This window comes from Vidua chalybeata, chromosome 1 (assembly GCF_026979565.1).
Source record: "Vidua chalybeata isolate OUT-0048 chromosome 1, bVidCha1 merged haplotype, whole genome shotgun sequence".
NCBI lineage: Eukaryota > Metazoa > Chordata > Aves > Passeriformes > Viduidae > Vidua > Vidua chalybeata.
Genome location: NC_071530.1, coordinates 71,018,715 through 71,044,981, shown reverse-complemented (window position 1 = coordinate 71,044,981; position 26,267 = coordinate 71,018,715). Strand labels below are relative to the sequence as shown.

The 26,267-nt window shown below is 43.5% G+C and overlaps 1 protein-coding gene across 4 annotated transcripts in view; it reads left to right on the top strand.

Annotated features, from left to right (window-relative positions):
* The first annotated feature begins 3,271 nt into the window (after positions 1-3,271).
* The window catches only part of ZCCHC2 (zinc finger CCHC-type containing 2), a 45,481-nt gene continuing 22,485 nt past the window's right edge, over positions 3,272-26,267 (top strand). For all 4 annotated transcript variants that reach the window (XM_053943720.1, XM_053943712.1, XM_053943703.1 and 1 more), the window contains exons 1-4: positions 3,272-4,305; positions 18,820-18,931; positions 22,254-22,330; positions 24,487-24,558. In XM_053943720.1, the coding sequence (XP_053799695.1) occupies positions 3,379-4,305; positions 18,820-18,931; positions 22,254-22,330; positions 24,487-24,558 (1,188 nt within the window). In that variant the 5' untranslated portion in view covers positions 3,272-3,378. The remainder of the gene's footprint in view (positions 4,306-18,819; positions 18,932-22,253; positions 22,331-24,486; positions 24,559-26,267) is intronic.

Sequence of the window (26,267 nt, the reverse complement as noted above, 5' to 3'; positions counted from 1 at the left end):
TTTGTAAGGACATTTCTAGACTGGCAATGAAGCCTCTGTGCACGCAGGCAGCTCCAAGGCTTTGGTAAACAGGGGTTATGATGTACAGATGAAAAGAGAGCAGGTGGGGAAGACTCAGAAAAGTCACTGATCCTTTTGCTGCAAATCCAGTAGTGGCGACCACGGCTCACTTGAACACGGCTTCTTGCCTTTTGTCCTGGGGTGTCAGACCAGATCCCTGCTGTACTCTAAAGAAAACCATTTCCTAGAGAAGTGGCTGCTCCTGAACCAACAGCACTGTCCTGCTGTTCCTCTGCCTGCTCTGTGTTGCCTCAGAGTTCATCTGGCTTTCAGCTCTGACAGATTACACACATATTTTTCCCTCTAAGGCTCTGTACAGTTGCTCACCCTAAGTCAGCATGACTCTGGGCCCAAGTCATTAAAGACCTATGCAAGCTATTCATTTTTTTAAAGAAAACCAGGTTAGAAAACCTCCAGGGCACTTGCACTAGGCAAGATAATTTTATAGTAGCTTTTCCCATTGTACTAGCTTGTCAGTGTTCGAGCACTTCCCCTCCGTGTTCTCATTCCATTCAAAGTCCGGAGTTTCACTTTCATTTCTCTTGGGCACTTGAGTTTCATTTCTCTTTTGGCACTGCCCTCTCCCTTGCTGACACCTCCCTCAGCTACTGAATTACTTGTAAACCACTTGGAATATCTTTGTCTTCTTTTTGCTTTCTCATAACATTCCTTACCCTTTTTTTTTCTTTCCTGACTTAGCATCTTTCTCATCTGTTTTCCTCAAGTATCATAGTGTAAGCCATTAAGAAGGGAAAACTAAGAAGAGCTGAGTTAATTAGGTTCTTAAGCTTATTTGTGAAAGTAAGAATCAGCTTGGGAACTGTCACAAATAGGGATGGGCTTCAAGCGTTTTCTGGATGAAGAGAGTGTACTTTTAACCACTACCCTCATGAATTTGTGATTTACCTTACCTTTGTGGATTTTTGAATGGACCAGCGTACCTTCTATTTCTGCCCCCCCCCACTTCCACTCATTCCCACAAATATAAATTCCTTTTTCACTCTCCATGGTGTTATCTGTTTGGAACTATGTCACGTTTTATTTGAATCACAGATTGTTAAAGTAGGAAATGCTATTTCTAACATTTGGATCATTGCAATTCTGATCTTGTGAATTCTATTCAGACTAAATATCTGTTTAAATTACTAAGCAGAAACGTCAAGCCTTATTTCTGTGCTTCCACAATTCCAGCTTGGCACATCCCCCAAGACAGTCACAGTAATTTTTCTTTGGGAAAAAAAAAACAATAATATGACAAGAATTGCTGTAATTTTAGAATTACCGCTTCACAATGATGACATAAGAAAATATTCTACTGTGGCATTATGATAGCTGCTTTGACTAATGACTGCAGGGATCTGGAGTGATTCACAGGTCCAGCCCAGCCATAACTGGCAAACGGAATCAAATAAGAGGATAAAACAAGTTTATGAGACTTCACGACACTTTTCTTCACCTCCCTAGTCCTGGGACCAGCAAAGAACTGTTGGCAGTCTGGGATGGAAGGGTCTGGGAGGACAGGTCTGACCCACATCCCACTTCCCTCTCCACTCCTGAAGATTTGGTGAGGACAGTGACAGTGCTCCTGTGACGCCAGTGAATGAGGAGAGCTGCGCTGAGTCAGGGTCAAGTCCCTTTGTGTCACCAGAAGAGGACTGAGCAGCCACTAGGAAATTGAGCTACCTTCAAATTAATCATTTAATGTTCTGTTTAAAAACAGAATACATATGTTTGCTGTACATACATAAAAATGCAAGAAATGGTATAGTCTGTAACCACCACTCAAGACTGCTCTGTGGCAAATCTGAGTGATGCATACAAGACTATTATAATCTTCATGACAGTTTCTTGGTAAAGCTTGGAAGAGCTTTTTTGGTAAAGCTCTTCATCGTAGCGCCATCGGCTTCTGGACAAACAGATAAGGGGCAGTGAGCTCGGGCAGTTTATACTTTGTGGCTGTAAGCAGTTCAGGGATGCTGCTCTGCATAACTGTAATTAAAATTAACTTTATTCTTCACTGTGCTGTTAAGCAAGCAACAGACTTGGTTCATCTTTTCAATGCACTGCCTTTGTGTAACACCAAGTGAGGAGCATTGCAACTTTCTGACTACTCAGAGCACTGCTTAATCTTGTAACTGTAGGCTTTTCATCGTGGAACACAACAGCTGGGAACGCAACTGGGGGAATGAGAGCACAGCAAGCCTGCTATTTCCTAACAGAATATCCCTAAGCCATTATACTATTTTTTTTCCTGCAATTTTTCCTTTATTTCTCTATTGTAAAAAAAAAAAAAAAAAAAAAAAAACTGGGTGGAAAGACACGATACTATAGCAATAGTAATTTTAGAAAAGGAGACATCTTACAATAGCAGAAATTCCAACTGCATTAGAATTTAGAAAATAGGAAATAAAAATTAGAAAGGCCTGTAGCAGCCATGTTTCCACACTCAGTATTGTTCCACCACCGGCACGGCACAGCTCTGGGCCCGCTCCTGCCGGCTTTGGGCAAACCCACGTGGCTCCGCACACCAGAGCCACCAGCCAACGCAGGGCCTCATCTCAGGGAAATCGTTTATCGAGGAGATAGGGAGGCTCGCTCGGACTGGTCCCAGGCGAACTATTGACCCGTTCCCATCGGCGTGACCAATGGGACTCACCGGGCAAACCCGGGGCCCCCGCCCGTTCCCAAAGCGGGCGCCAGTCCCTGCGCCGCGCGCGGGGCGGGGCCGTGGCGGCCGCGCGTGCCCGGGGCGCGCCGCGCGCGCAGCCCCGCGCACAACGCGCCGCCCCGCCTCGCGCCCCCCGGCCACCGGCCGCGGGCGGGCGCGCGCGCTGACGCGGGCGGCGCCCATAGGCGGAGAGGCGCGCGCGCGCTCCGCCCGCCACCCCCCCCCCCGCTTCCCCTGCCTCCCGCCCCGCCGCTCCCCCGCCGGGAGCTCGGGCCTCAGCCGGTCCCGCCGCGCCGGCCCAGGGCCACGAGCGCTCCACCGCCGGCGCCTACCGGCTCTGCGCGGGCGCGGGGCACTGGCGGGGAGAGGGGGAACCGCCGCGAGAGCGCGCCGGGGGGAGGCGGAGACGGGGAACGGCCGCCGCCGCGAGCGAGTCGAGCCCCGCCCCGCCCGCCCACTCCCCACTCCCCGCCCGCCGGGACCGTTTCGGCCGCCTTTCCCCCCGCTCCGCGTGCGCGCGCGCCGCTCCCGCGCCGGCCGGGCCGCATGAGCGGCATGAGCGGCTCCGCCTGAGCGCCGCGCGCGCCGCCACCTCCCCGCTGCCGCCGGGTCCCGGCGGGCGTCGCGTCCCCCCCGCGCCGCCGCCGAGGATGCTGAAGATGAAGCTGCCCCTGAAGCAGACGAGCCACAAGGCAGCGGCGGCGGAAGATGCGACGGCGGCGGGGTTGAAGGAGCCCGGCGGTGCTCTGGACTGTCACCTCCCGCTGCAGCAGCAGGTGCCCCGGGCCCGCGGGGGCGCCTCCGCGGCGGCGGGGAGGGGGTGTGGGCTGGAGAGGCCGAGCCGGCTGCACGGCCTGGGGCCGGGGCCTGGGCCCGGCCCGCCGCCCCCCCCCGCCTCGCTGGGCGCTCCGGGCGGCGGCGGTCCCGGCTCGGCGGCCGCCCGCACCGACAAGGAGACCGTGTACGAGTGGTTTGGGTTGGTGCTGGGCTCGGCGCAGCGCCTGGAGTTCATGGTGGGGCTGCTGGACCTGTGCAACCCGCTGGAGCTGCGATTCCTGGGCTCCTGCCTGGAGGACCTGGCCCGCAAGGACTACCACTGCCTCCGCGACTCGGAGGCCAAGGCCAACGGGCTCAGCGACCCCGGGCAGCTCGGCGACTTCCGCGACCCCGCCGTGCGCTCCAAGCTCATCGTCTACCTGGCCCTGCTGGGCTCCGAGAACCGCGAGGCCGCCGGCCGCCTGCACCGCCTCCTGCCCCAGGTGGACTCCATCCTGCAGAGCTGCCCGGCGGCGCGGCGGGCCCCGGCCGAGGAGGAGGAAGAGGAGGAGGAGGAGGAGGGGGACGTGGTGGTGGTGATGGACGGAGCCGCGGAGAACGGGCAGGCCGGGCTCCCCGCCGCCCAGGGCCTGGGCTGCGGCGCGCAGGAGGAGCTGCTCCTGCTCTTCACCATGGCCTCGCTGCATCCGGCCTTCTCCTTCCACCAGCGGGTCACCCTGCGGGAGCACCTGGAGCGGCTGCGGAGGGCCCTGTGTGGGGACCAGGAGGAGGAGGAGGGCTTCGGCCGCCACCCAGCCCAGGTAACGGCGCGTCCTGCGCCCTTCCTGCTGCGCCATCTCAGCGGGTGGTTTCGTCCTTCTTCCATCGCTCCCTCCCGTTTTCGTAGGAGCGGCTGCTTGCTTTCCCCGAATCCCCCCCAGTGGGATGTAGTCCCTTCCGTCCTCCCCCTACCACGGCAGTGTCAGCCCCGGCCGCCCCCACAACCTCCTGTGGAGTGTCTACTACAAATTTCTTGGCGGGGGGAAGGGCTGATTTTCCTAGTCTGCCATGCTTTCTGGAACGCTGGTTTTTTTTTCTGGAACTCTGCCGTGCTGGAGTGCAGGGTGTACAGTACTGAACTGGCTGCCTCGTACGCTGTAGGTCACTGTACGAAGCAGAAGTACAAGCAACAACTTGACTAGACTTGTAAAAACAGAAATAATAATAATGCTAGATAGAGACCAGATTGCCTAAGAGAGCGTTCTCTAGGGGCTTCAAACCAATAGAACAAGTTGAAATATTTTTTTATATGGAGTCTACTTCCTTGCCCCTTCGCAGAATGAGCCACAGACTTGAACTTGGCAAGAATCAGGGCAGCAGTTGGGTCACCAGCTCTAAGGCTGGTTCTCTGAAACACCAGGTTCAGTGAGATGGCTGACAACATTAGGAAAGGGGTGGCAATGATTCCACTAAAGAAACAAATTAAAATGTCACAACTGGAGCTTCTGTGCAGAGAAAAACTGATTTTTTTTTTTCTGACTACTCAGAGCACTGCTTAATCTTGTAATTGTAGAAGAAAAATTAATTTTTTGGGTGGCTGTCAGGAAAAACAGCAAAGCTCATCCTGAAAGCAGATGTGCCACTTGTTGCTAGGATGTGGCTGTCACCAGGGATGAGGACTTGCAGTGAGTGACAACGGAAGCATTCTCCTGTGCAGTAGCTCTGTTTAAGCAGAGATTTTCCCGCAGTGCCATTCACTGCTGCCCTCTTGATGAGCATTGGCTTTAAAAATTGCCCCCATATTTATGCAGCCAGGCTGTCCTCATGGAGCTCTTCTCTTGAAGGGCTGGAAGATGGGTGTTTACAGTACTGTTCCACGGAACCCATTAGGTTTTCATGAGTTACTTGACAGAAAAGGGTACAGAGCAGTAAGGGTTGGGGTTTCGGGATTTTGTTTCTAAGTTTGCTTACAGTGCAATCCATTTCAGCCACTTGTAAAAAACTTCTACACTGCCTGCTGTATGAAAGGAACAGCTCATTCTGTTTGCTAAAGATGGGGTATGCTCTTGAGGAGTACTCAGAGGAGACAGGGATCAATTTCTAAGCCTTCTGATATTATATTTATTAAATAAATGCTTATATCATTTAAAGGCCAAAACGCATTTGGCAGATCATAAACTAATGGGCTGATGTTATAGAACTGAAATCACAATGAATTCAGAACATAAGTCCAGAAAGTGTTTATTTTGGCTCATTGGCCTGTATCAAGTCTAGTTCTATCCCAGAATTAATCCTGAAAGTCCCATCTTTCTGGGGAAAAGATTGAATTGCAGGAAGTGGTAAGACTGGACACTGTCCCTTCTGGGTTTAAAGTGCTATTAACCGGAAACATACTTCCTGCCTGGAACTGGCACAGCAATTGTAGCTGCTCAATGTGTCCCACCAAATGCAGTTGGGAGAGCAGGCTCCCGTGAACTACTGGAATTGAAGTCAGTTTGTGCAGTGTTCTGGCTTCAGCATAAAAGCAGCTGTCCAAGTTGTGGTGGTTTTGTTTACTCGGGGAACACTGAGAGACCCGAGTCAGCTTGGCTGTACATGCACATCACATACTCCGTAGTCGACACAGCAGTGAAACGCTTCCGTAGGCTTTCCTTCCCCTCCCCCTCTCTTAATGGCTAATTGTAAATACAGCACAGCCTTTCTGGGAAATAATGGCTGACAGGGAACAGAGGGATGAGTGGGTTTCTCCTGAGTATGTTCAGTCAGCGTTGCACGGGGACGGTGGGACCCTCGCAGATAAAACGCTGGAGGAGATGGAGCCAGTAGCAGGGTTAAAGGCTTCCCTGGCAAAATGCTGCCGTAGCATTACACTGAACTTGGTTTAAAATCCTGTCTGGTGACCACAGGCCTTTTCTTCTCTTTAATCTCTGAAATTTGAATGCCTTGAGGGCTCTGCGTTTGTGAACTAGAACGGTTCATAAATACCTCTCTGAAATTTTATTCGGCTGGGCTCGTGTCAGAAGTGCTGGGTTCCATCTCCGGGAGTACCCGCTCCATGCCGGGTAGCCCAAGCAGCTCCACTCGGGAGCCCTCGCGGTGGTCGGGGCCACACGGGAAGTGCTCGGGCAGGCGATGCCCGGGAGGGGGACGGGGACTTTCTCCTCCCCGGTTAGACGGGCACAGCCGAGCGCGGCGAGGGCAGAAGGACCGGCGGGAGGGGGGAGCGGGGGTGGACACGGCGCCCCAACCCACCGAGCACCGTCATGGCCCGGTGGTGAAAGGGGGTGACCCCTCTCTTTGTTTGCGGGGAGGACGGGTGAGTCACGGATCGCCCGCGCCTCGTGAGTTTACAGCCCCGCTGCCGTGCTGCCCCGCCATGGCGGCGGGGGCGGAGGGTCGCTCCGCCGGCCCCTGCGCGGACAGGGACGCGGTGACTGATGGTGGCCGCCGCTTCCCGCCCCGTCCAACATGGCGGCGCTGGCTCCCGGTCACGTGCCCTTGGGGCGGCGCCCGGCCCGGCCCGCGGGAAGGGGCGGCGCCACCGTTGGACAGCGGGGGGCGCTCGGGCCGGGACCGCCCCGTTGCCCCGCTTCCCAGGGCGGCCGGCGGGAAGCGCGTGTGCCGGGACCGCGGCGTGCCCGTTTATCGGGCAGGGAAGGCGCGGTAGCAGCTCTGAGCAGAGAGGCTGCGAACTCAGCTCTAGTCTTCCTGTGCTTAGCGCTCCTGGGCGTTCTCAGCTGCAGGCTTCTGACCCGTCGGAAGGTGGTCGCTGAGCTGTTGTTCACCGTGTGGGCCGTGAAATGCTAATATATTCCTATGGCTGGCAGCAGCGATGTGAAATCAGCCTGCAAACGTGAGGAAGTTCAGAGCTGGAGTAGAATCAGGTGGTTTGTCAGTTCTGAATTTTTTAGGGCAAAGGACTGTGCTACTGCACGTGGCGTGTCTAACAAAATGGCTCGGTTTGAGGTTTCGAGGAGCTGTAACACCTAGCTTTAGTGAACACCAAGGCTTGAGAGGTTCATCTGCAAAGAATTTGTGAGTGATTTACTAGAACATAAAGCAGTTTGCTTTTTCCCATTGTTGTGGGGTTATGTTTTCTAGTTAGGATGTGTTGTCTGATAAAATTGAGCTCACAATAAAGTTGTTTCATGACAAAGGGTTAATAAGATTGTTGCTATTTTTAATGTCTTATTTCAATGATTTTGAAAAATGTAACATTTTTAGTGATATTTTAACAAATTCAGCTCAAAACAGAAGAATTCAAACGTTGTGGGAGGTAGGACTGTTGGAGTGGGATAGGCAGAGCCAGGATTATCCTACAGTTGATAAATATGGTTTCTTTATTAAGTGTTCTGAATTAAGGTTAGGGAGTTTTTATACTTAAAGTAGAAACACTTGATAGTATTTTCAAATTCTTAATTTAAGGTGTGGTTTATAAGAACATCTTTTTGAAAAAATTCATTGGTGCATTAAACTGCAGAATATCAACTTTGGATCTGAAGTTGAAGTATAAGAATAAATCAGCAGCATTCGCTGCTGAATAAAATAAGTGTTAGTGTGCAAAGATCCTGTTGATACCACTGTATATTGGCTTAAGTAACAGAACACATAGCTTAACTCTTGCATTGATTATTTTTGTTTAATAAGTGCATTGTTATCAAAGCAGTTTGACTTCGTTGTTTATCTTTCACCATCCCATCGGATATCTGGGATCAAAATGCTGGAATACCGAAGAAACTCTGTATAAAATATCTACAAACATAATAAACGTGGCTTGCATTAGGCACTGGAATATTTAATCAGGCATACTTGACAGGAATAGAACCAAGGTTCTGTTGAAATAAGCAATCTCCTGGAGATAATGGTTTGTTGAATAGTAGTATAATTAGCTGGCTGCAGGATTCTTCACAGAAAAAAGTCTGTCCTTACAAACAAAGGGGAAGTTTCTATTTACAGAGTATTTTTCTTAGTAAACTTCTATTTATAGGATATTTTGTGTGCAAATTAGAAGAGTGCTTTTATAATTGATCTTCAGTCACTTGCAGCAAAATAAGGTAGTAGAATTTAATTTTAGTATCTAAGAGCTCTGTCTGCAGTGCACTGTTTTTAGTGTCATAGAGTTGAGTATAAGGAAGTGTACCTTCAGAGTCTGGTTTAAATAAGAGACATAAAGATAAAAAATGTCATTTTACTCTTGGCAAAGATCTTTTAAATGGTGGTGCACTCCAGGGAAATACAAATGTTTTACAAGTTTTGCATACTGAGATGAAAAACATTCCAGCTGCCTCAGAGACCCTAACAGCCTTGTCTCTGAACGAGAATTTCTCTGTCTCCAAACAGGAGTTAGGAATTTCCAGAAACAATACTGGAAGTCTTCTGGAAAGGAAGTCGTAGCTAGATAAAAACAATGCCTAAAATGAATGAGTTCTATCTAGATGTGCATGCTGATGTTCCAGGAAATTGCGGAGTAAAAACTTTCACTGCTTTGAGCTGTTTAATTCTAAATATGAGGTGTTAGTACAAGTTTGTAGCCTTTCCCAGTCCCATTATACCAGAGTTAAGCAGCCTCTTTGTTGTCCCTGACAGTTTGTTCTCCAGCATAGTAAATGAGTACTAAGGGTGTTGAAAATATACCCGTGACTTCGTAATGCTTGTTCTTCGATTGCTGTAGTTGAGCTGTGGTCCAGTTTTCAGGGTTGCCCAATGCTGACTTATTTATAGGTAGCAGGATCTCAATGGGCTTGGAGTGCAGAGGACTCTCAGCTTATTCTGAAGAGCTGCAGAAAAGGGTGCAGACAGCAGGAGTAAGATGGTTATGTCTGGTTGCTGCACACTGTTGGGGGCGTGCTGGGTGGCGAAAGCAGGGGCGAGACTGTTCCCCTGTGAGCTCTGCAATTCCCAGTAATCACTGGTCCGGCGCAGGGACAGATAACGATGACACGGATCTTTGGGGTAAAGGCTGGATGAGTTTATTAGGTAGACAAAACTAAAACCAAAGACCAAGCTGGGGGGGTGAACAGAAGTTTTTATACAGTAACTCAAGAGGAGGGATGTAGGAACATTAACCAATGAGAGTAAAGCTGGGGAGTGGTCTAAAGTGGGACTAAACTATTGTAAACCTCTCAGGGGAAATAGGGGAGTGGAATAACACAAAGTAACAAATAGGGTGTCGAGTATAACAAAATAGGAAGGAAGGGTTGGGACAAGGAGGATTGGCAGGGAGAGTTCTGGAAGAAAGGGCCAGGGATGGGGAGGATTGAGAACTTGGAAGGGAGGAGGTTAGGGATGGGCTTGGGAAGATTGACAACAGGGGAGAGGAGAGATTAGGGAAGGGAACAGGGGACAAACACAAATTTAACACAAAAACACACCACCACAATGCCTGAATGCTCTGAAGTTTGTAGGATTCTGCCTGCTTAAATCTGTCACCTTGTTGTTTGCCATTAATCAGTCTCTAGCCATAGCTGTCCTAGAAGACACTACAACTGATTCTTCATTACTGTAATTAAAACAAAATACCTACTTTTCCTTCAAGAGTTGGTGAATTTCTGTAGTATCTTCCAAGTCTAAGGGTTTATACTTCTAGAGATCAAAACTGGCAGAGATCTGGCTACAAGCTGCATTCCTTTGTGAGTTTATTGCCTTTCCTTGACCTCTTAATCTTGTCTTTTTTGGAGAAGAAAGTTAAAAAAAATTCTTTGAACAGTTAAAGAAAATTTAGTGTCTTGGGAAGTGTCTTAGGAGCAAGATAACCACTAGCCAGAGATTTTCTGTTATTCAAAAATGCAGTACATAAAAGAATACTTTCAAACTGTGCCGGAGTTCAAGGATTGGACAAAATGACATATTGTCCTATGATGGTAATTAAACATAGTAATGAAGGCATCGTCCCTTCTCAATACTGACTGTACTTCAGTGAACTACTCTTCAGGGGCAAATGTTTTTTAAATCTTCCTGTCACTCTAGACTGTTATGAGAATAATTTTTTGTATTAGTCTGAACTGCTACATTCAAGTAATTTTATTTTTATTCACTCAGCTGACAATAGCAGGAGTACTGATGTTGCATGTTGTTGAATGAGCAACCACCTAGGGATATAGTAACACTTGAACTGATGCTTGGCTGGCCTCTAGCTTCAAGTTCTACTGTGTCATGGACTAGCTAGGTTGGACTGAAACTGGTTTGGGTCCTGTTAGAAATTCAGGTGGAGGTGAGATGTAGAACACACTGTTTCTAGCAAACACAAGGTTCATTATTCCCCCAGCACTGTGAATCATAGGTGTAGCTGCCATGTCTAGTACTTCAAATGTAATTGCCACAGGCTGAATTTGTTCATGTGACGTAAGAGGGTTGGTATACCCTTTGTCTCAAAATTGTTATGATTTGGTAGTGCTATAAGTTAGTCAGTATGTGATTGCTGAAGCTGTCACGTGGTGTAATCTTCTTCTCAGAATCACCTGGTGTTTTGTCAGGTTTCTGTCTCCATTATAGTGTTTTGTTGCTGCCTCTTACAGGTGAGCTCTTAACATAGTTTTGCAAAACAAATATGCTTTAAAGTACCTTTAGGCACCCGTGCATACTCTCCTATGCAGCCCAGCTTACTAGATATGAGTTAATAGGGCAGTTGCACATAATCCATTTGAACTGTATGTTCAGCCAGCAAGGCTTTTACTACACATATTATGGGATTTTATGTCTGGTCACAGAACCATGACGGGACTGAGGTTGGCTGCAACCTCTGGAGGTCATCTTGCTTAAGCAGGGCTACCCTACAGCTCATTCCCTCGGACTACGTCCAAATGAGTTTTGAGTGTTTTCAAGGATGCGGACTACACAGCCGGTCTGGGCAACCTGTGCTCAGTCACCCTGACAATGAAAAAGTGTTTCCAGATGTCCTGAGGGAATCTCCTGTGTTTCAGCTTCTGCCTGTTGCTTCTGTCATTGGTCACTGCTAAAAAGAGCCTGACTCCATCCTCATTGCACTCTCCCTTCAGATGTGTGTATACACGCACACACACACAGACACACACATTTTTATACGTACAGATCTTCTGCAAAGCTGCTTTATGGTCTGTTATGTCCCCAAATATGTGGTGCCTGTAGTTTTTCCTGCTCAGGTGTAGGATTTTGCACTTTTCCATGGTGAACTTTCTGAGATTCCTGTCAGCCCATTTCTCTAGCTGTGATTCTATGTGGAATAAGCATTATTGTTCTGGAGGTTGATTCTACATGTTAAAAGATAAGTTAACATGGAAACCTCTAAGTTGTATTTTGTTTGGCCAGAAGAGAGATAATTTGGTGGGTCTTTATGGTCCTACATCTTGAGGCTGATTCTGTTCTAGTCTTGTAGAACAGAACAGCTTCTCTGCATCTTAGAACAATTGGATGGTGCCTTTGCATAGTTCAAAGTTCGCAGATTAGAGCATGGCTTAGCAGCAGTGTCTGTTGGACATTTGTCTGCAGTCTTGGTCTTGCATTTGCGTAGCAGCTTGTCTGAGACAGTACTGGATTTTTTTTGGTTAGGGAACAATCTGTTGTATCAACAGTGGTAAGCATTAAACAGGTTTTGAAGCACTGCTGCTCTATATGTTTGCATTTGTGAGCATTAAATGCACACACTGGATTTCCATTTTAAAATCACAAGAATGTTCTGTCCCGGTATCCAAGCCACACCCCACAGTGGTGGGGTGCAGGTACAGTTGTTCAGAATGTTGAGTAAGGCTTCATCTCTGCTGCTGTAGTCATCAGGAGAGGGTTCAGCAGCACACAAATACACAGGCAGTTTCACCTGGTTGGAATCCTGGATGCTGAGAATTTTAGACTTTCTGTGCTGAAAGGCACAGACCCATAAGAGAACACTGCATTTGACCTGAGGCTGTGGAGAAGACTTCAAAAGTTGACTGATAGTACTGGGATTACTGGGTATGTAGTTGGTTAAAAGTGTGTAATATCACAGGGTGGAAAACTTAAGAGTTTGGGGTTTTAGAATATAGAAATAAATACAAAGCAAGATGGAGGTTTAAAGGTGGAGACAGGTTGTTCTTCTTTGCCTTCTTCCTTCTTCTTCATGGGTTTGGGTGATGTTTTGTGATTGGACAGAAAGGTCCACGTTGCGGGCTTCGGGGGATCAGTTATTGGGTTAAAAGGGAAAATAATCTAGGTGTCCTTTCTTAATTGGATAGTTTAGTTTTTAAAGACCTTGTAACAAGAGTTAGTTAGCCATTTTGTACCTTTCTAATGAAAAGCTGCTGAACTCATGGCTGTGAGACTGTTTCACTGATAAGAAATAATAAACACCTTAGTCCGAATACGAAATGCTGTCTCAAGTGCCTTCAATCCCGACCTCGAGAAACCAATACACCTGGTTGTTTCTTCTGGAGAGGTGATGCTGAACCTTTATGCTACCACAGCTATATAACAATACATCTGCGTATCACAGCTTCGAAGCAATGAGGGTAAGAGCATGCAGGGTTTGTTATAAGCAAATCATGTCTTTGGTCTTGTAATTGGCACCACATCTGTTAATGATTATTCTGACATCACTCAATTTTGTTGAAGGTGCAGATGCTGTAGTTGATAACTCACAATCATGAGTTAGACCTTGTTTTTTTCCAAAATGCCTTCTTTCATCTGGCTTTGTTTGTCAGTTCCCATGAATGGATGGGATGAATGAACGAGCTGTGCCAGTTTACATCTGCACAGCCTGCAAGGCTGAGTAGTGCTGTCCCTCATAGCACATTTACTGTAGTCTTGCAGAAAAATAATATTTCATATTTGAGCATGCAGAACTAATCAAGCTGTCCAGCTGCTGCAAGTGTGTTTCCCTTGTTAGTGCTCATCAGAGCTGAGGAATGAATAGTTCTTTTATGAAAGTGCAGTGCAAGCATCAGAAGACTTACGTGCATCAATTGCTTGCTTGTGATGATTAGTAGGCTATCCAATAATAGATTTCACTACATTATTGCCAAAGCAATGCCAACATGACATTGTTTGATCAGTCATCTACATTGATAGAAGGCAGAGTTTGGACATCTGTCATGTGTAGGTTAGCTGGGATCTGCTCAGCTCACATGGCATTAGACAGAGCAACATCCTTCTCAGCAGGATGGCTCACCACTTTAGATATTTGGTGCTTGTGTTACAGACAAGCTTCCCTGGACCTTGGGACATAAACACTTCTGTGCTCCTCTTCAGGAGGCTGATTGGTAGAGTAGCATGAAATAAGCCCCAAAGGGAAGAAGAGGCCCCAGAAAATTGATTGATATTACAGAATCACTTACTCTGGGCTCATTAGTGATGCATCCCAATGAGGAGGAAGTCAGACAGAAATACTAGGAGGCCTGTGTGGATAAGTAAGTTGCTTCTGGACAAACTCAGACATGAAAAGGAAGGCTATGAAGGGTGGAAGGCAGTGACAGATACCCTGGGAGAAATACAAGCTGTTTGAGCAGCCGGGTTAGGAAAGCTAAAACCATGATAGAATTAAATCTAGCCAGGGATGTCAATGGCAAAAACAAAATCTTCTGTAGATACATGGGTGGTAAAAGGAAGACTCAAAGTAAATGGCATATTTGGTCACATGGGATATGGAGAAGGTTGAGGTACTCAATAACTTTTTTTGCCTCGGTCTTCACCAATGCTCCAGCCCACACCATTGAAGTTATGGCAGCAAAGGCAGGATCTGGGAGAGTGAGGAACCACCAGCTGTAGGAGAGCATGTTGAAGACCATCTAAGGAATGTGAGGGTGCTTGAGACAATGGGACCTGATGAGATGCCTCCATGGGTCCTGAGGGAATTGACAATTGAAGTGTCTCAGCCTCTATCCATCATATTTCAGAAGTCATGGCAGTCTAGTGAAGTTTCCACTGACGGGAAAAGGGGAAACATAAGCCCCATTTTAAAAAAGGGAGATAAGGAAGACCCAGGGAACTAGAAGTTGGTCAGTCTCACCTCTGCCTGGCAAGATCATGAAACAGATCCTCCTGGAAACCATGCTAAGGCATATGGAAAATAAGGAGGCATTTGATGGCAAACATGGCTTTGCTGAGAACAGATCATGCCTGACAAATTTGGTGGCCTTCTATATCTGGGTGGTAGTGTTGATAGGAGGAGCAACTGACGTCATCTCCCTAGACTTGTGCAAAGCATTTGTCACTGTCCCACATGATGGCCTTGTCTCTAAACTGGAGAGACATGGATTTGACAGATGGACCACTCAGTGGATAAGGAAATTGGCTGGATGGTCACACTCTAAGGAGTTGTTTTCAACGGCTCCCTGGTCCAAGCAGAGACCTGTAACAGCTGGAGTTCCTTGGGGCTGGTACTGGGATGGGTGCTGTTCAATGTCTTTGTCAGTGACATGGACAGTGGGATCAAGGGCACCTCCAACAAGTTTGCAAATGACAGCGAGCAGTGTTTTGCAGTTGTCACACTGGAAGGAACGATCCACAGGGATCCTCACTTATCATTAACAGGCTTGAGAGAGGAATCTCTGTGAACCTCATGAAGTTCAGCTAGGCCAAGTACAAGGTTCTGCTGATGGCTTGGGAAAATCCTAAGCACAAATACAGACTTAGCAGAAAATGGATTGAGAGCAGCTCTGAGGAGAAGAACTTGAGAGTGTGGTTTGATGAGAAGCTTAATGTGACCTGGCAATGTGTTCTTGCAGGCTAGAAATCCAACCACATTCTAGGTATTAGAAAGAAATTCTTTACTGTGAGGGAGGTGAGGCACTGGAACGGGTTGCCTGGAGAAATCATGGATGCCTCATCCCAGGAGGTGTTTAAAGCCAGGCTGGATGGGGCTCTGAGCAACTGTGTCTAGTGGAAGGTGTCCCTGCCTTTGGGAGAGGGATGAACTAGGTGATCTTTGAGGTCCCTTCCAACCCAAAACGTTCTGTGATCATATGATACAGTCCTGGGAAATGTCCCAAGTGATAGGGTTTTTTTTAACATAGTACTTGCTTTCAACCATATGAGCAGAGATCTGTTTCATACAAAACTCTGGTCTAGGTTGTAAGAGCAAATAATTTTGAGGGTGCTCTGTTTGCTCGTTTCACTTTCAAGGAGCAATGTAGTTAATCCTCCAGCCCATCACTGAGATCTGTGTGATTATCAAATTAATTATCTGGCAGCTGGTTTGGGGCCACCCACATTTCCTGCTTCACTATATTTTAATCATTAGCAGCAGCACTGTGAGCTGCAATGAAGTCTCACAGTGACAAGGGTTTATGTGAGGGTTAGCCTTATGGTCGTGTGTGTTGTGTGAATATGGAATATGTTGTATTCATTGACAGGAAAGGATGAGTGCAGCTAGTTCTGTACAGCATGACCTTCCTCAGCAGTGTGCCAGGCTTTAAAGGACTTGTGTTCCTGGTGTGACTGGCAACACACGATGCCACTCTTAATATTCTTTGGCTCTTCAGACTTTGCAGTCATTTGCGCCCTAGAGTTGTCTGCTCTGACAGTGGCACCTGTATTTCAGTTACTTGTGGGTTTGATGTAGAACTGTCACAGGTAGCAGGTGACACCAAAAGTGAAGAGTTGTAATGCAGTTTAAGACAGGATCTGGAGCTTTGCAAGCTGTAAGATAAAGCTGTGGCTGCTCTGGATTTCCCACTACCTCCTGCATTGCACTAGCTATTGTGAAAGCCAGCAGTCACAGAATACACACAGTGCATATTACTGGTTAACTTTGGAGGTGAAGAATTCTTCAAGTGAATAAATTATGAATTTATTATAGTTATTTTGTAATCATCAATATAATTATTTAAATAAGGTTTGAAACACATAATATTTTGCAGTTTAGAGAGGGTCTTCAACTGCGGTTGTAGTTTGCCTGTTACAGACTGCTGCCATGGATAGAAAAATAACCATTCTGGAATAATTCACTGCAAAAATATATGAATGCTGTTACAGAGATGAAGGTGCTAAGGTAAGAAGCAATTTTCTAGTATTAGAAGGTGTAGCAGCATTTAATGCTTCTTTGACATGAGCTGAACAGAATACTTTTTTGAAGTAAATCCTATTCCTATATGTCTCCTAAAAACTGCTCACAGATTATTTGACTTTTAAACTAGCAATTATTTTTTAGAATAGACTGTAATTTGTTTTCCATTAATCAAAACAAATATCCTGACTTTGAATGCAAAAGAAGGTCTGACCTCAAATTTGATTGTTTTTAGATCAGGAGTTAACCAAACCAAAGTACTTCCACTTTTTCTGTCCACAGTTGTTATGAAATGTCTGCTGAAACAGTATCAGTGGGTTTTTTTAAGAGTTCTGGAAGTAGTTCTCTCCAGAGCATGCTTGTGTCATGGCTTGTTTGAGGGGTTATTTTAGTAAACTAAACTTGAAAATGAGCTAAAGCTGTTAAAAATTGCAGTCTTATTGACATACAGCTGTTTTCCTTTCTTACCCCATATCTGACATTTAGCTCATTATTTATTAGATGTTTGCTGAGATTGTCTACTGAGTGACTGGGGACTGGTGTGAGTTTTATCTTGAAGAAACAAAGCAGGCTTTATATTTTAAATCTGATGGCTTTGAAACCTGAAATTACCAACTCTCAGCTCAGAGCACAAACCATACACCAGTTTGATGAAACAGCTGAAATGTCCTGCAGTGCAGTCTAAAGGCACTTGCTAACTGTGCTGCTGTTGGTGTCACTGACCAAAGTTAGGTTACCAGCACGCCCAGGACAGCCTTGATGCCTGGACACTTCCTGGGTCTGCATGTGTTGGATATACTGTTAGGAGTTGCCACAGTTTGTACCCATGCTGTAGATGAAGTAAAGCTGGTTTAGTAAGATGAATCCAGCTTTAGCTGATATATCTGTCACATCTGAAGAAGTTTGAAGAATTGGCAGAGGATTCAGATGTCTTTTGCCGCCTCTGTGCTTTCTCATTCTGGTCTGTCTGTTGTGACAGTCTTGGGGTCCTCTTCAACAAATACTGTAACCAATCTTGGCTAATGCTTTATCTCATCACGTTGCAGAAGTCCTTAAAATAACCCAACAAACCACATATATTCTTGGCACTTATTATGCTTCCTGCATTTAAAAATAAAGAGTGCTCTCTGGAGATTTATATTTTTTCTCTACCCATCTTTTATGAAGGTCTTCGTCCTAAATGAATAAATCTAGTTTTCATGCAGACCAGTCCCTAAATGTTTCTGGTGCATTCAGTTTTCCCGACCTTGCTATTTCATCAGCTCATATGTTATACTACTTGTTATAGATAAACAAAGGTGTTTTACTTGAAACAGATTAATCCAAACACTTGTAGTAACTTCCTGTATTTCCTAGTTCTTTGTGGATGTACCTTTTTAAGGCAATGTGTTGTTTCCTTGAACATGGAATTAAACAGCTGCATTTAATGTCACTGGATGTTTTAAAATATTTCTGAGTTTTAGCTTGGTTGGTCAGTTTGTTTGCTTGCTTGCTTTTGTTTTAGCAAGACCTGGACATTGAATAATGTGTAAATTTATACATTAATGTTTCATCTTAATTTGGAAAATATTATATAGGCTCTTGTTACCCTAGGGAAACCACTTGTAGTCCATGCTCTTCTAATACTTTTTTCTTAATTACCATTGTTAGCCTAGATTGTTCTTTATTCTCTTACTTATCTGTCCATGTTATCTATCTCCTGTGATTTCTTGTTGTGTCCTTTCTTGTGCACTGTATTAAACCAGTAATACGTCTTTGCATATAATTTTGAAGTCTGCATGTAAATGTGGGGGGGATATGAGCTTTCAGTCAGTCCTTTTCTCTACGAAAGTGAGGGTGTTGGTGGCAACTGCTTGTGTTCTGAATGTTTAGTTGGTAAGAGATGCACGGATTTAGTTGTTTAGAGATGCATGGACTACATGTCCTCATAGACTGTCCAAGCAGTTACTCATGATTCCCTATAGAAGAAGTGGCAGGGTGAAGGTACAGGGCATGAATATAATTGAGGAGAATATATTTAGAATGTGGTGAGTTGATGACTTGACATGTTAGTAGTTGAAAGAGTTCATGCTAATTGTAAATTATCACTGAAGTTCTGAGCTAATGAAGGTCTTGAATTGTCCAGCTTGAGATACCCTGTTCCTTACCCTATTCTGTTTTTAAAATAAGGGCAGTGAAACATTGGAGGTTATAGGTGACATTTGATAAACACATAACTGAAATGGCTAATGGGAACCTTTTTGCCAATGTCAAGAGCTTCGGGTTTTTGCCCTGTGGAATACCAGATAAAGGGTTTGTGGGTTTTTCTGTAATACCTGCTATTTAGAGCAAGCTTTGGTAACAGATCTTCTAAGACATTTCTTTTTTTTTTTTTTTCTTGATTTAGAATGACTTTTCCCATGGTGACTGCATGGCAAGTAATGAGACCAGTTTGCTAGAACGAACCACAGCACCTCGTGATGGACTCCCGATGGCTTCCCATAGACCTCAGCGAGAAGGTATGTTGTCTGAGCTTTCTTTTGAGGAAGGCTTTTAAGGGTTGCCTTGAACATTAAACTCTTCTTGGAGTTGTAGGCATCTTGTATCTCTCTTGCTGTTCATCTGAACAAGAAGCTGCAGTGATTGGTAAGTAAAATAGCTTCTCTGCCACCTACTTGGTCTTTTCTTTGCTGTAACAAGTTGTCATTTGTGTTAGCTGCTAACTGCTAGTGAATGCCTGCATGAAAATTAGCTGCAAATAGGCTTCCCACTGAAAAAAAGGGTAGGATTTGGGGGAAACCAAGATGATATAATGCATTTGTATTAACAGTGTTTAGATTTTTTAAGCAAAGCTAAACACTAAAATACTGGGAAGTAGTCAATAGATTTTGCTGCTTGATTCAGTTGTATTTGATGAAATTAAAAAAAAAAGCAAAGAAAACCCACATATTAGCAGGTGTTATAGAAATGGCGGTTTGGAAAAGTTAAAGGTTTCATAGCAGTCAGTGTTTTGGCTCTGTTGGGGACAATAAGAACAAGGCTTCTGAGCATTATTAAAACTCTGATATGCAATTGCCAGCACAATTTCTTCTCTTTGAAGAAATGAGCATTACTGAAAATAGATTTATTCTCACCCTTTATTTTTCAAGAGGATTAGCAAGTTACTTGTCTACTCAAAATTAGTCAACAGATAGTCTGCAGATAGGAAGGAGCCAACAATATGGAAAAATGATTTCTATTCATTTTGTCCTCATAAATGTCCTTCTGTCTCTAGTGTGGAAATTTAACTGCACTTTGAAGGCAGGCAATTTGATTCCTTGAAAAAAAACCATAAGAGAAAGATAATGGCAGATTACAGACAACAAACCTGTTTCAAATTCTTTTATGGAGTTTGTAGTGTTCATATTCATGAATTAGAAACCTAAAAGGGGAAATCTCTTTAGTAACACTCAAATTAAGTAGCAGAAGCACAAAAAAAATCGAATAACTTAATCTAGCAAAGAGCTTAAATATTTTTCTGCATTTGTATTATCATAGTTAGAAACCACAGTGAAGGATCAGAATAAATTTGTGATATTTGCCACACAGTTATGTGGTAGAGATTCCCTGCTGCAGAAGTCTCCTTACTGGCTAGAAATACGACCGATAGTAAAACTTGGGTTTTATTCTCAGTGGTGATGAATATGTATTTTTAAGATCTTGACTTAGACTTAAGAATGGAAGCAGTGTCATGTATACATGCTTTACTTAATCATCCTGGATGCATGTGCTGTGTCCAGAATAGAGACAGACATGTAACATGCCTCATTGGCTTGTGTATTCAAACTTTTCTTCCTGCCTAGCCATTTAGAATATTTAAAATGTCATTGTGGTGACAGAATTATAAGGGAGTCTTTTGAAACTGTAGAACTAAACCTGTGCAGCAACAACAGTGTAGTTACCTGTTGTATCATGTATTGTGATGAAGCATGCAGCAGAAAGAAGTTAAGGAAGTTGAAGGTACTGCATTGTGTAATACATTTTTTTATACCTGAGGACAAATTTTTAGCATTGAGAACATTCAATAGTTTAAAATAAGCACAGTCTCATTAGGGAGAAAAAGCTTGTCTGTGAATGTTAATGGTCTTAGTTTCCTAATTGTGTGTGCTAAATATATGCATGTAGTGGAATGCAATTTAAACCACTATTCTTAATTCCAGTCAGGGGAATCAGCTTCTTAATTAACTTATGAATATAAATTTCAGTATCAATTTGAATGTTACCCATTAAGAAATTTTACTGCAACAAAACTTTGGTTGTGCCATGGTCCTTCTTCTAACAGCACTTTAATCTATACCAGACAGGTAAAAATTAAGGTCACTAAACATCTTTTCATAAAATATTGATATTGTCTAGCATCCTTAGCTCATCTCAGATTTCTCTCCTTTGTAATAATAAATCTTCATTAACTGGTAAAAATGAAGTGCTTGTCTATCTTCCTAACTCCCAGCTAGAGGATTACAAACAGTGTACACCAGCACATTCAGTATTTGTCTCTCTACTAAGAAAATTGGAAGCTGTAGCACTATTACTAGGCTTTTTTGCTGGCTTATTGTTCCTTTATGGAAATTGCCAATACTTAATTATCTGAGAAATGGCATGTTTGATGAGGATGAGACTTGAATTGTAACTGTAACAAAATTAATTTTAAAATGTTTACATTATATTAGATGATAATTAGCTAATATCCATTAATAAGTTTTGCAACATACAATTGCAGGAGGTTTAATTTTTTTTAGGAAGAAACACTTGTTGTTATGAGTAGTTCCCAATATATCCCATGTAAACATGCAGTTAAAAATTGAAAGGAAAACATTAACTGTTAACACTACCCACCTCCCTCCAAAAAAAGGAGTTTCTAAAGCATTGGAAGGAAGCATTAATGATGTAGGGCAGGTCGAGCTGCTTTTAAATAGGGTTTGGTTTTTTTTTTTTTTTAACATGTAAAGATGTGTTCAGGCTTGCACTAGAATAAAATTCTGTTGAATTCTTAGGCCAGCATAGCAGCAAAAGTGGAAAGCCCATCTCAGCTACATAAATATTTTTATATGGAGTATTACCTGAACAATGCTGTGTGCCCTCAAGAAAGTCTCCAGGCCCTGAAAGCCATATGGTGCTGTAGTTTGCCAGGTCACAGCCTGAACTCGCCTATTGTTGTATACAGTAGGCTGTGGAGAAGGAATGTGAAAGTAACACATACTTAGAGTACCTTTTTTTCCCTTCTCAGTTCAGTTCAGTGACACTCTTTACAGTACAACTGTCGAAGCTTTCTGCTTTTTCTTTGTTTTCTGTTTGCTGACACTTATTTCTGTCTCCTTCAGTCCTTCCCTAACTATTTTCTTTCACCTAAGTACCCTTCAGAAATGTAGTTATTTGGCCTTAGTTTGCCCTCATTTACTACTTGATGTTTCTGATACCTAGGTGTAGAAGTCACTGTCTGGTTTTTATCAGAACTTGTTACTTCTTGGAGTAAAGATACAATTTGACTTCCTTTTATTGCCTTTCACTTATAGTGGTTATATTGTTGTAGTTATGTGACATTTGGTCTAAATAAGCTCTTGGGTTATGCACAGATTCTCATGATTTGTGCCAAAGAGGTTGTCATTAGGCCAAAGAAGTACTTGGAGAGAGCAAGGTTCTACCTGCCTTTGGCAGTTTGTTGCAATAAAACAGCTCCTAAGGAAGAGTCGTGCTGTGTGCATCAGGATTTAGCCTAGAGGCATGCTCAGAGAGCCTGGGAAAGTAAGGAATGGTTTGCAAACTGTCAGTTTTGGAGTGCGCAATAAGGTGTTTTTCTTTCAGCTGTACACATTGAGAAGATAACCCTGAAAGACGTATCAAGAAAAAGGGCTGACAAACATTTGGAGTACACATTCAAAGTAAGCAAATAACTTCCAGGATGTTAAAATTATTGTCTATGTACTGCAGATACATACAGCTTGTTTCAAAAACCTTCACAGGAGGCAATGTTGAGATTCTTTGGATTATCTTGTAATTCTTTTGAATTCTGTGTGCAAATCAGGTGTTTTATGTAATTGTGGGCATAAGGTGGGAAGGTGTAAAACATCAGCCATAGCTGGGTGTGTGACATCAGTTCAGGAAACTTGGCTTTTTCTAATTCATAAGAATTCTAAAACTAGTCAGTTGTTTGCTTACGTGGCACAGGAGCACAGTTGTGTCTGCAGCTGTAGATTGCTTGGAGTCATATGGTCATTTTGGATCTTGTTTCTCAGTGTTTGGCATATAAGGGTGGATCCTGTGCTTTTTGAGAAAACTGGAGGTTGGTGCCATTGTTTTAGACTTTGTTTCTTAAGGCAAAATGGCCACAAACTGAACAGCCTACCTGGTATAGTCTTCATCTATTGTAGTAGCTAAGGGCAGTATGTATTAAATAATAGTTACTAAGGCTGTTGGTGGTGATGTTTTAGTTGAATCAAAGTAGTAATTTTTTTAGCAAGGGCTGACTAACACTATGAGTCATTGTGCCAATAGATGTGAATCTGGTATTATACCAGATTTGAAGATAAAGTTAAATGTTCCCCTTTTTCACCCAAAAAAGAATGGTTCACATCAAACATTCTAACTGGTCATTTGACATGGGGGAGGTCTTTGAAGAAGCAAACTTTAAAAAAGCCATTTTGAGCTGAAAGTTGATGTGTTGATCCCGGAGTTTGGTATTGTATTCTGTGATATGGTATTCTCTAAATGAATGCACTCTTCTTTTGTTGAGGACAGTAATATGTGGAGTGTAGCCTTCAAAGTTTTTAAGGTTAATCTGGCCAAATATTTAAACCACATCATAAATTCGTTTCCAAATAATCTGTGAAGTGAGTACGAAGTAAAATACAGTAGGAGATGGGGAAAGTTTGTACAGAATGCCTATATGGATTATTAACATTTAAAGTCAAAAAAATATTTTAAAGATTCATCATCTAGACAGATTTGACAGTGGTTTTGAATTTCTTTGTTAAAGGGGAAATGTGGAGATATTCTGGCAAGTATTTCAGTAATCTTGAAACTCCACCTTTCTGTTAGGAAAAAGAGTTTGTTTTCCTCATCTGTGCAGGTGTATTTTGTGCTCTTCACTGTAGATAATTTTGTGCTTGCCCAGACACTGCTTTTTAAAGGTTATAACAGCAATTGCAGTCATGGTTTCCCAGCTGAGGACACAAGGGTAGCTGGCATTTCTGGGGACTAAGTTGAAGGCAGTTGGTGGGTGACATTACTCTATCAACTCCTGAGAGTAAATGAATGTTTATAATTGTTGTGTCCACTCCCGTTACCCTGAATCTTCCCATGTAACTAATTGGAATCTTTGGCCCAGAAGTGGGCTTAAAGCCAAGCAGCACTCATCTAACCGAGCTTACTTATTATTTACTCAAAACATGCATGTGAAGGTGCTGTTTTACTACTTGCATGTCATGTCAGAGCAATAAGCTACTGAAATTTTATACAGGCATATGCCAAAATGATGTCCGAGTCTTGAGTGCCTTCTTCAGTAACTTGCAGTACTTTTTATGATTTCTAGCCTAAAACCTTCTATATGACTGTGTAAGATTTGAGTCTGAGGCAGATAAAATTATTTTATAGGTAATAGAAACAGAAGGGTTTTTTTTGTTTCATTTTGACTCCTGGTAATGACAGTGAGAGTTCAGTCCAATATATCTGACCTACAGTCCTTTTCTCTGGTACCTGTTTTTTGTGGTTAATTATTTCTGTTTGATCCAAGTCTCATAATTACAGAGCCTTCTGCCTGGCTTCTTTCTGAGTTAGTAATCTTCAGGGACTTCATTGTATTTCCTTGAATTTGTCCATGCTCCCTTTAGCCACAAATATCATGAAGGTGATCCTAAAATACGCACTCAGAATTAGTATATCTTTGAAAAAGTACAGCCTTATCCCTGTTTTGCATGGTGTTTGCTTAATTGTGAGTCTTAACTCTGAGATTGCCAAATTTATGGAATTGTTCTGACAAGCTAATTGCTATGGAATTTGGAAAAAGGAACATTCCTCATTTTTTTTTCCTTCATTCTAGGTAACCTGGTCTGATTTTTCTGTAACATGTGTAACAAAAACACATCAGGAGCTTCAGGAATTCCTGCTAAAAGTATGTATTCAAATACTACAGTAGTGTTTACACATCAGGTTTATAACTTCAGAAGTAGTCTAGGAGAGCTGTGATTTCTGGAGTGTAATTATAGAAACAAAAGCATGCCAGCAGATTTTTGTACTTCACAATTGCATTAACCATTTAATTATATATATTGGAAAGAAGGATCTTGACAGAAGAAGCAGCCCTGCAGAATGTTTGGGGAGTTTCCTAGGAGATGATTGTTAGTCTCATCTGAAATGGTGCTTAGAGTTTTAATTAAACTACCAGATGAGTTTCCAATATTCCCCACAGAGCTCATGTATAGGTACAACCACTGGTCATTTGCTTGTATTCCTGCTAGAAGGACCTTAAAGAATATAATTGGTTATGTTTAATTGGTGAGACACAGCCATAAGCATAATATTTTTTGATTTAGCTGTTGTATTCCTCAGTAGAGCAAAGGCTGGCCTATTCATCATCACAAGGAGTTCAACTTGAGGAAAATTTAGCAACTATATATGCGTGTGTATCCATGTTTAAAAAAACTAAAAGTTCTCTCAGTTGTTTTCCTCTCTGCTCCGATCAGAGAATACATTTCTGTGCATAGGCCATGTACAGACCCCATCAGTGTGATGACCTCGAACTGTGTGTTCATTGCCACTGTCTAATAATTTGCGTTACACCTATTTGGGGAAATTACTCTATATTTAAACTCTTCCCTACTCAGGGCAGTAATGAGATATCTGTTTGGACATTTTTGATGGTATCCGGTGTTCTTAACTGCAATGTTAACTGCGAGTGGAAAGCCAGTCACTGTACAAAGGTCATTGCCTTGTTCACTGTTTAAATTATCAACATTGTTTTCCGGTATTCCAGAAATTAAGCAGTGAATATTCACAACTGCTTTAATCTAGTTGAATATCTTGTTCTAAGAGTTCCCAGAGCTTAGTTTGTGAGGATTTGAATTATGGATGGCATGTCTAGTTGCAAGTGGGTTATTCCACAGCTTAGGGTACATGCATCTGCACCTGAAGAGAACCCTAAAAACAGCATTTCATACAGGGTCCTATGCAGCTCTGCATGCCCCCCGTTCTCCCACTTGTGTAAGACAAACATCAGTGTCTGAAATGGACCTTGTAGAACCTGCTTGCTTCCTAGAGGAGTCAGGAAAACAGACATGATTCCAGAGTATTGAAGGGTTATGCTGTTTGACTGATAGAGGGTGTTCCATGTGCTGGCTTGACTGCTCCAGCAGTGTCTAGGAGATGACAGAACAAGAGGAAGACAACCACAAGCTGCTATGAGCTTCCTGCGGTCTTCTGTGGAAAATGTGAACAGCTGAAAAGTATGTGTGGTTTGTGCAGGTTTGATAGCCGTAGGTATAGAAGTAAGAGAGGATTGTTAAATAAAACAGGACAGAACTTACTTGCTTTAAAAAACATAAAGTACAAACGTCAGCCTTATATTCCCTTGCATTTTGGCTTTTTGTTGTTCTTGTTCCAATCTACATGGCATTGTTAAATAGTATGCTCAGGTTCCGAGGGACAGGAAAGAATGGTCAAAATACTTGATGGAAAATTCCAGTGCATGTGATAGAAATAAGGTAATGGTAAAAATTGTTTCAGATTAGAAGCATTGGTGGGAAAACTAAGGTAGTAAATGGCATAACTTGGATGCTTTATATTAAAGACTGGCTTCTCTTAGGTGATAAGCATGAAAAATTC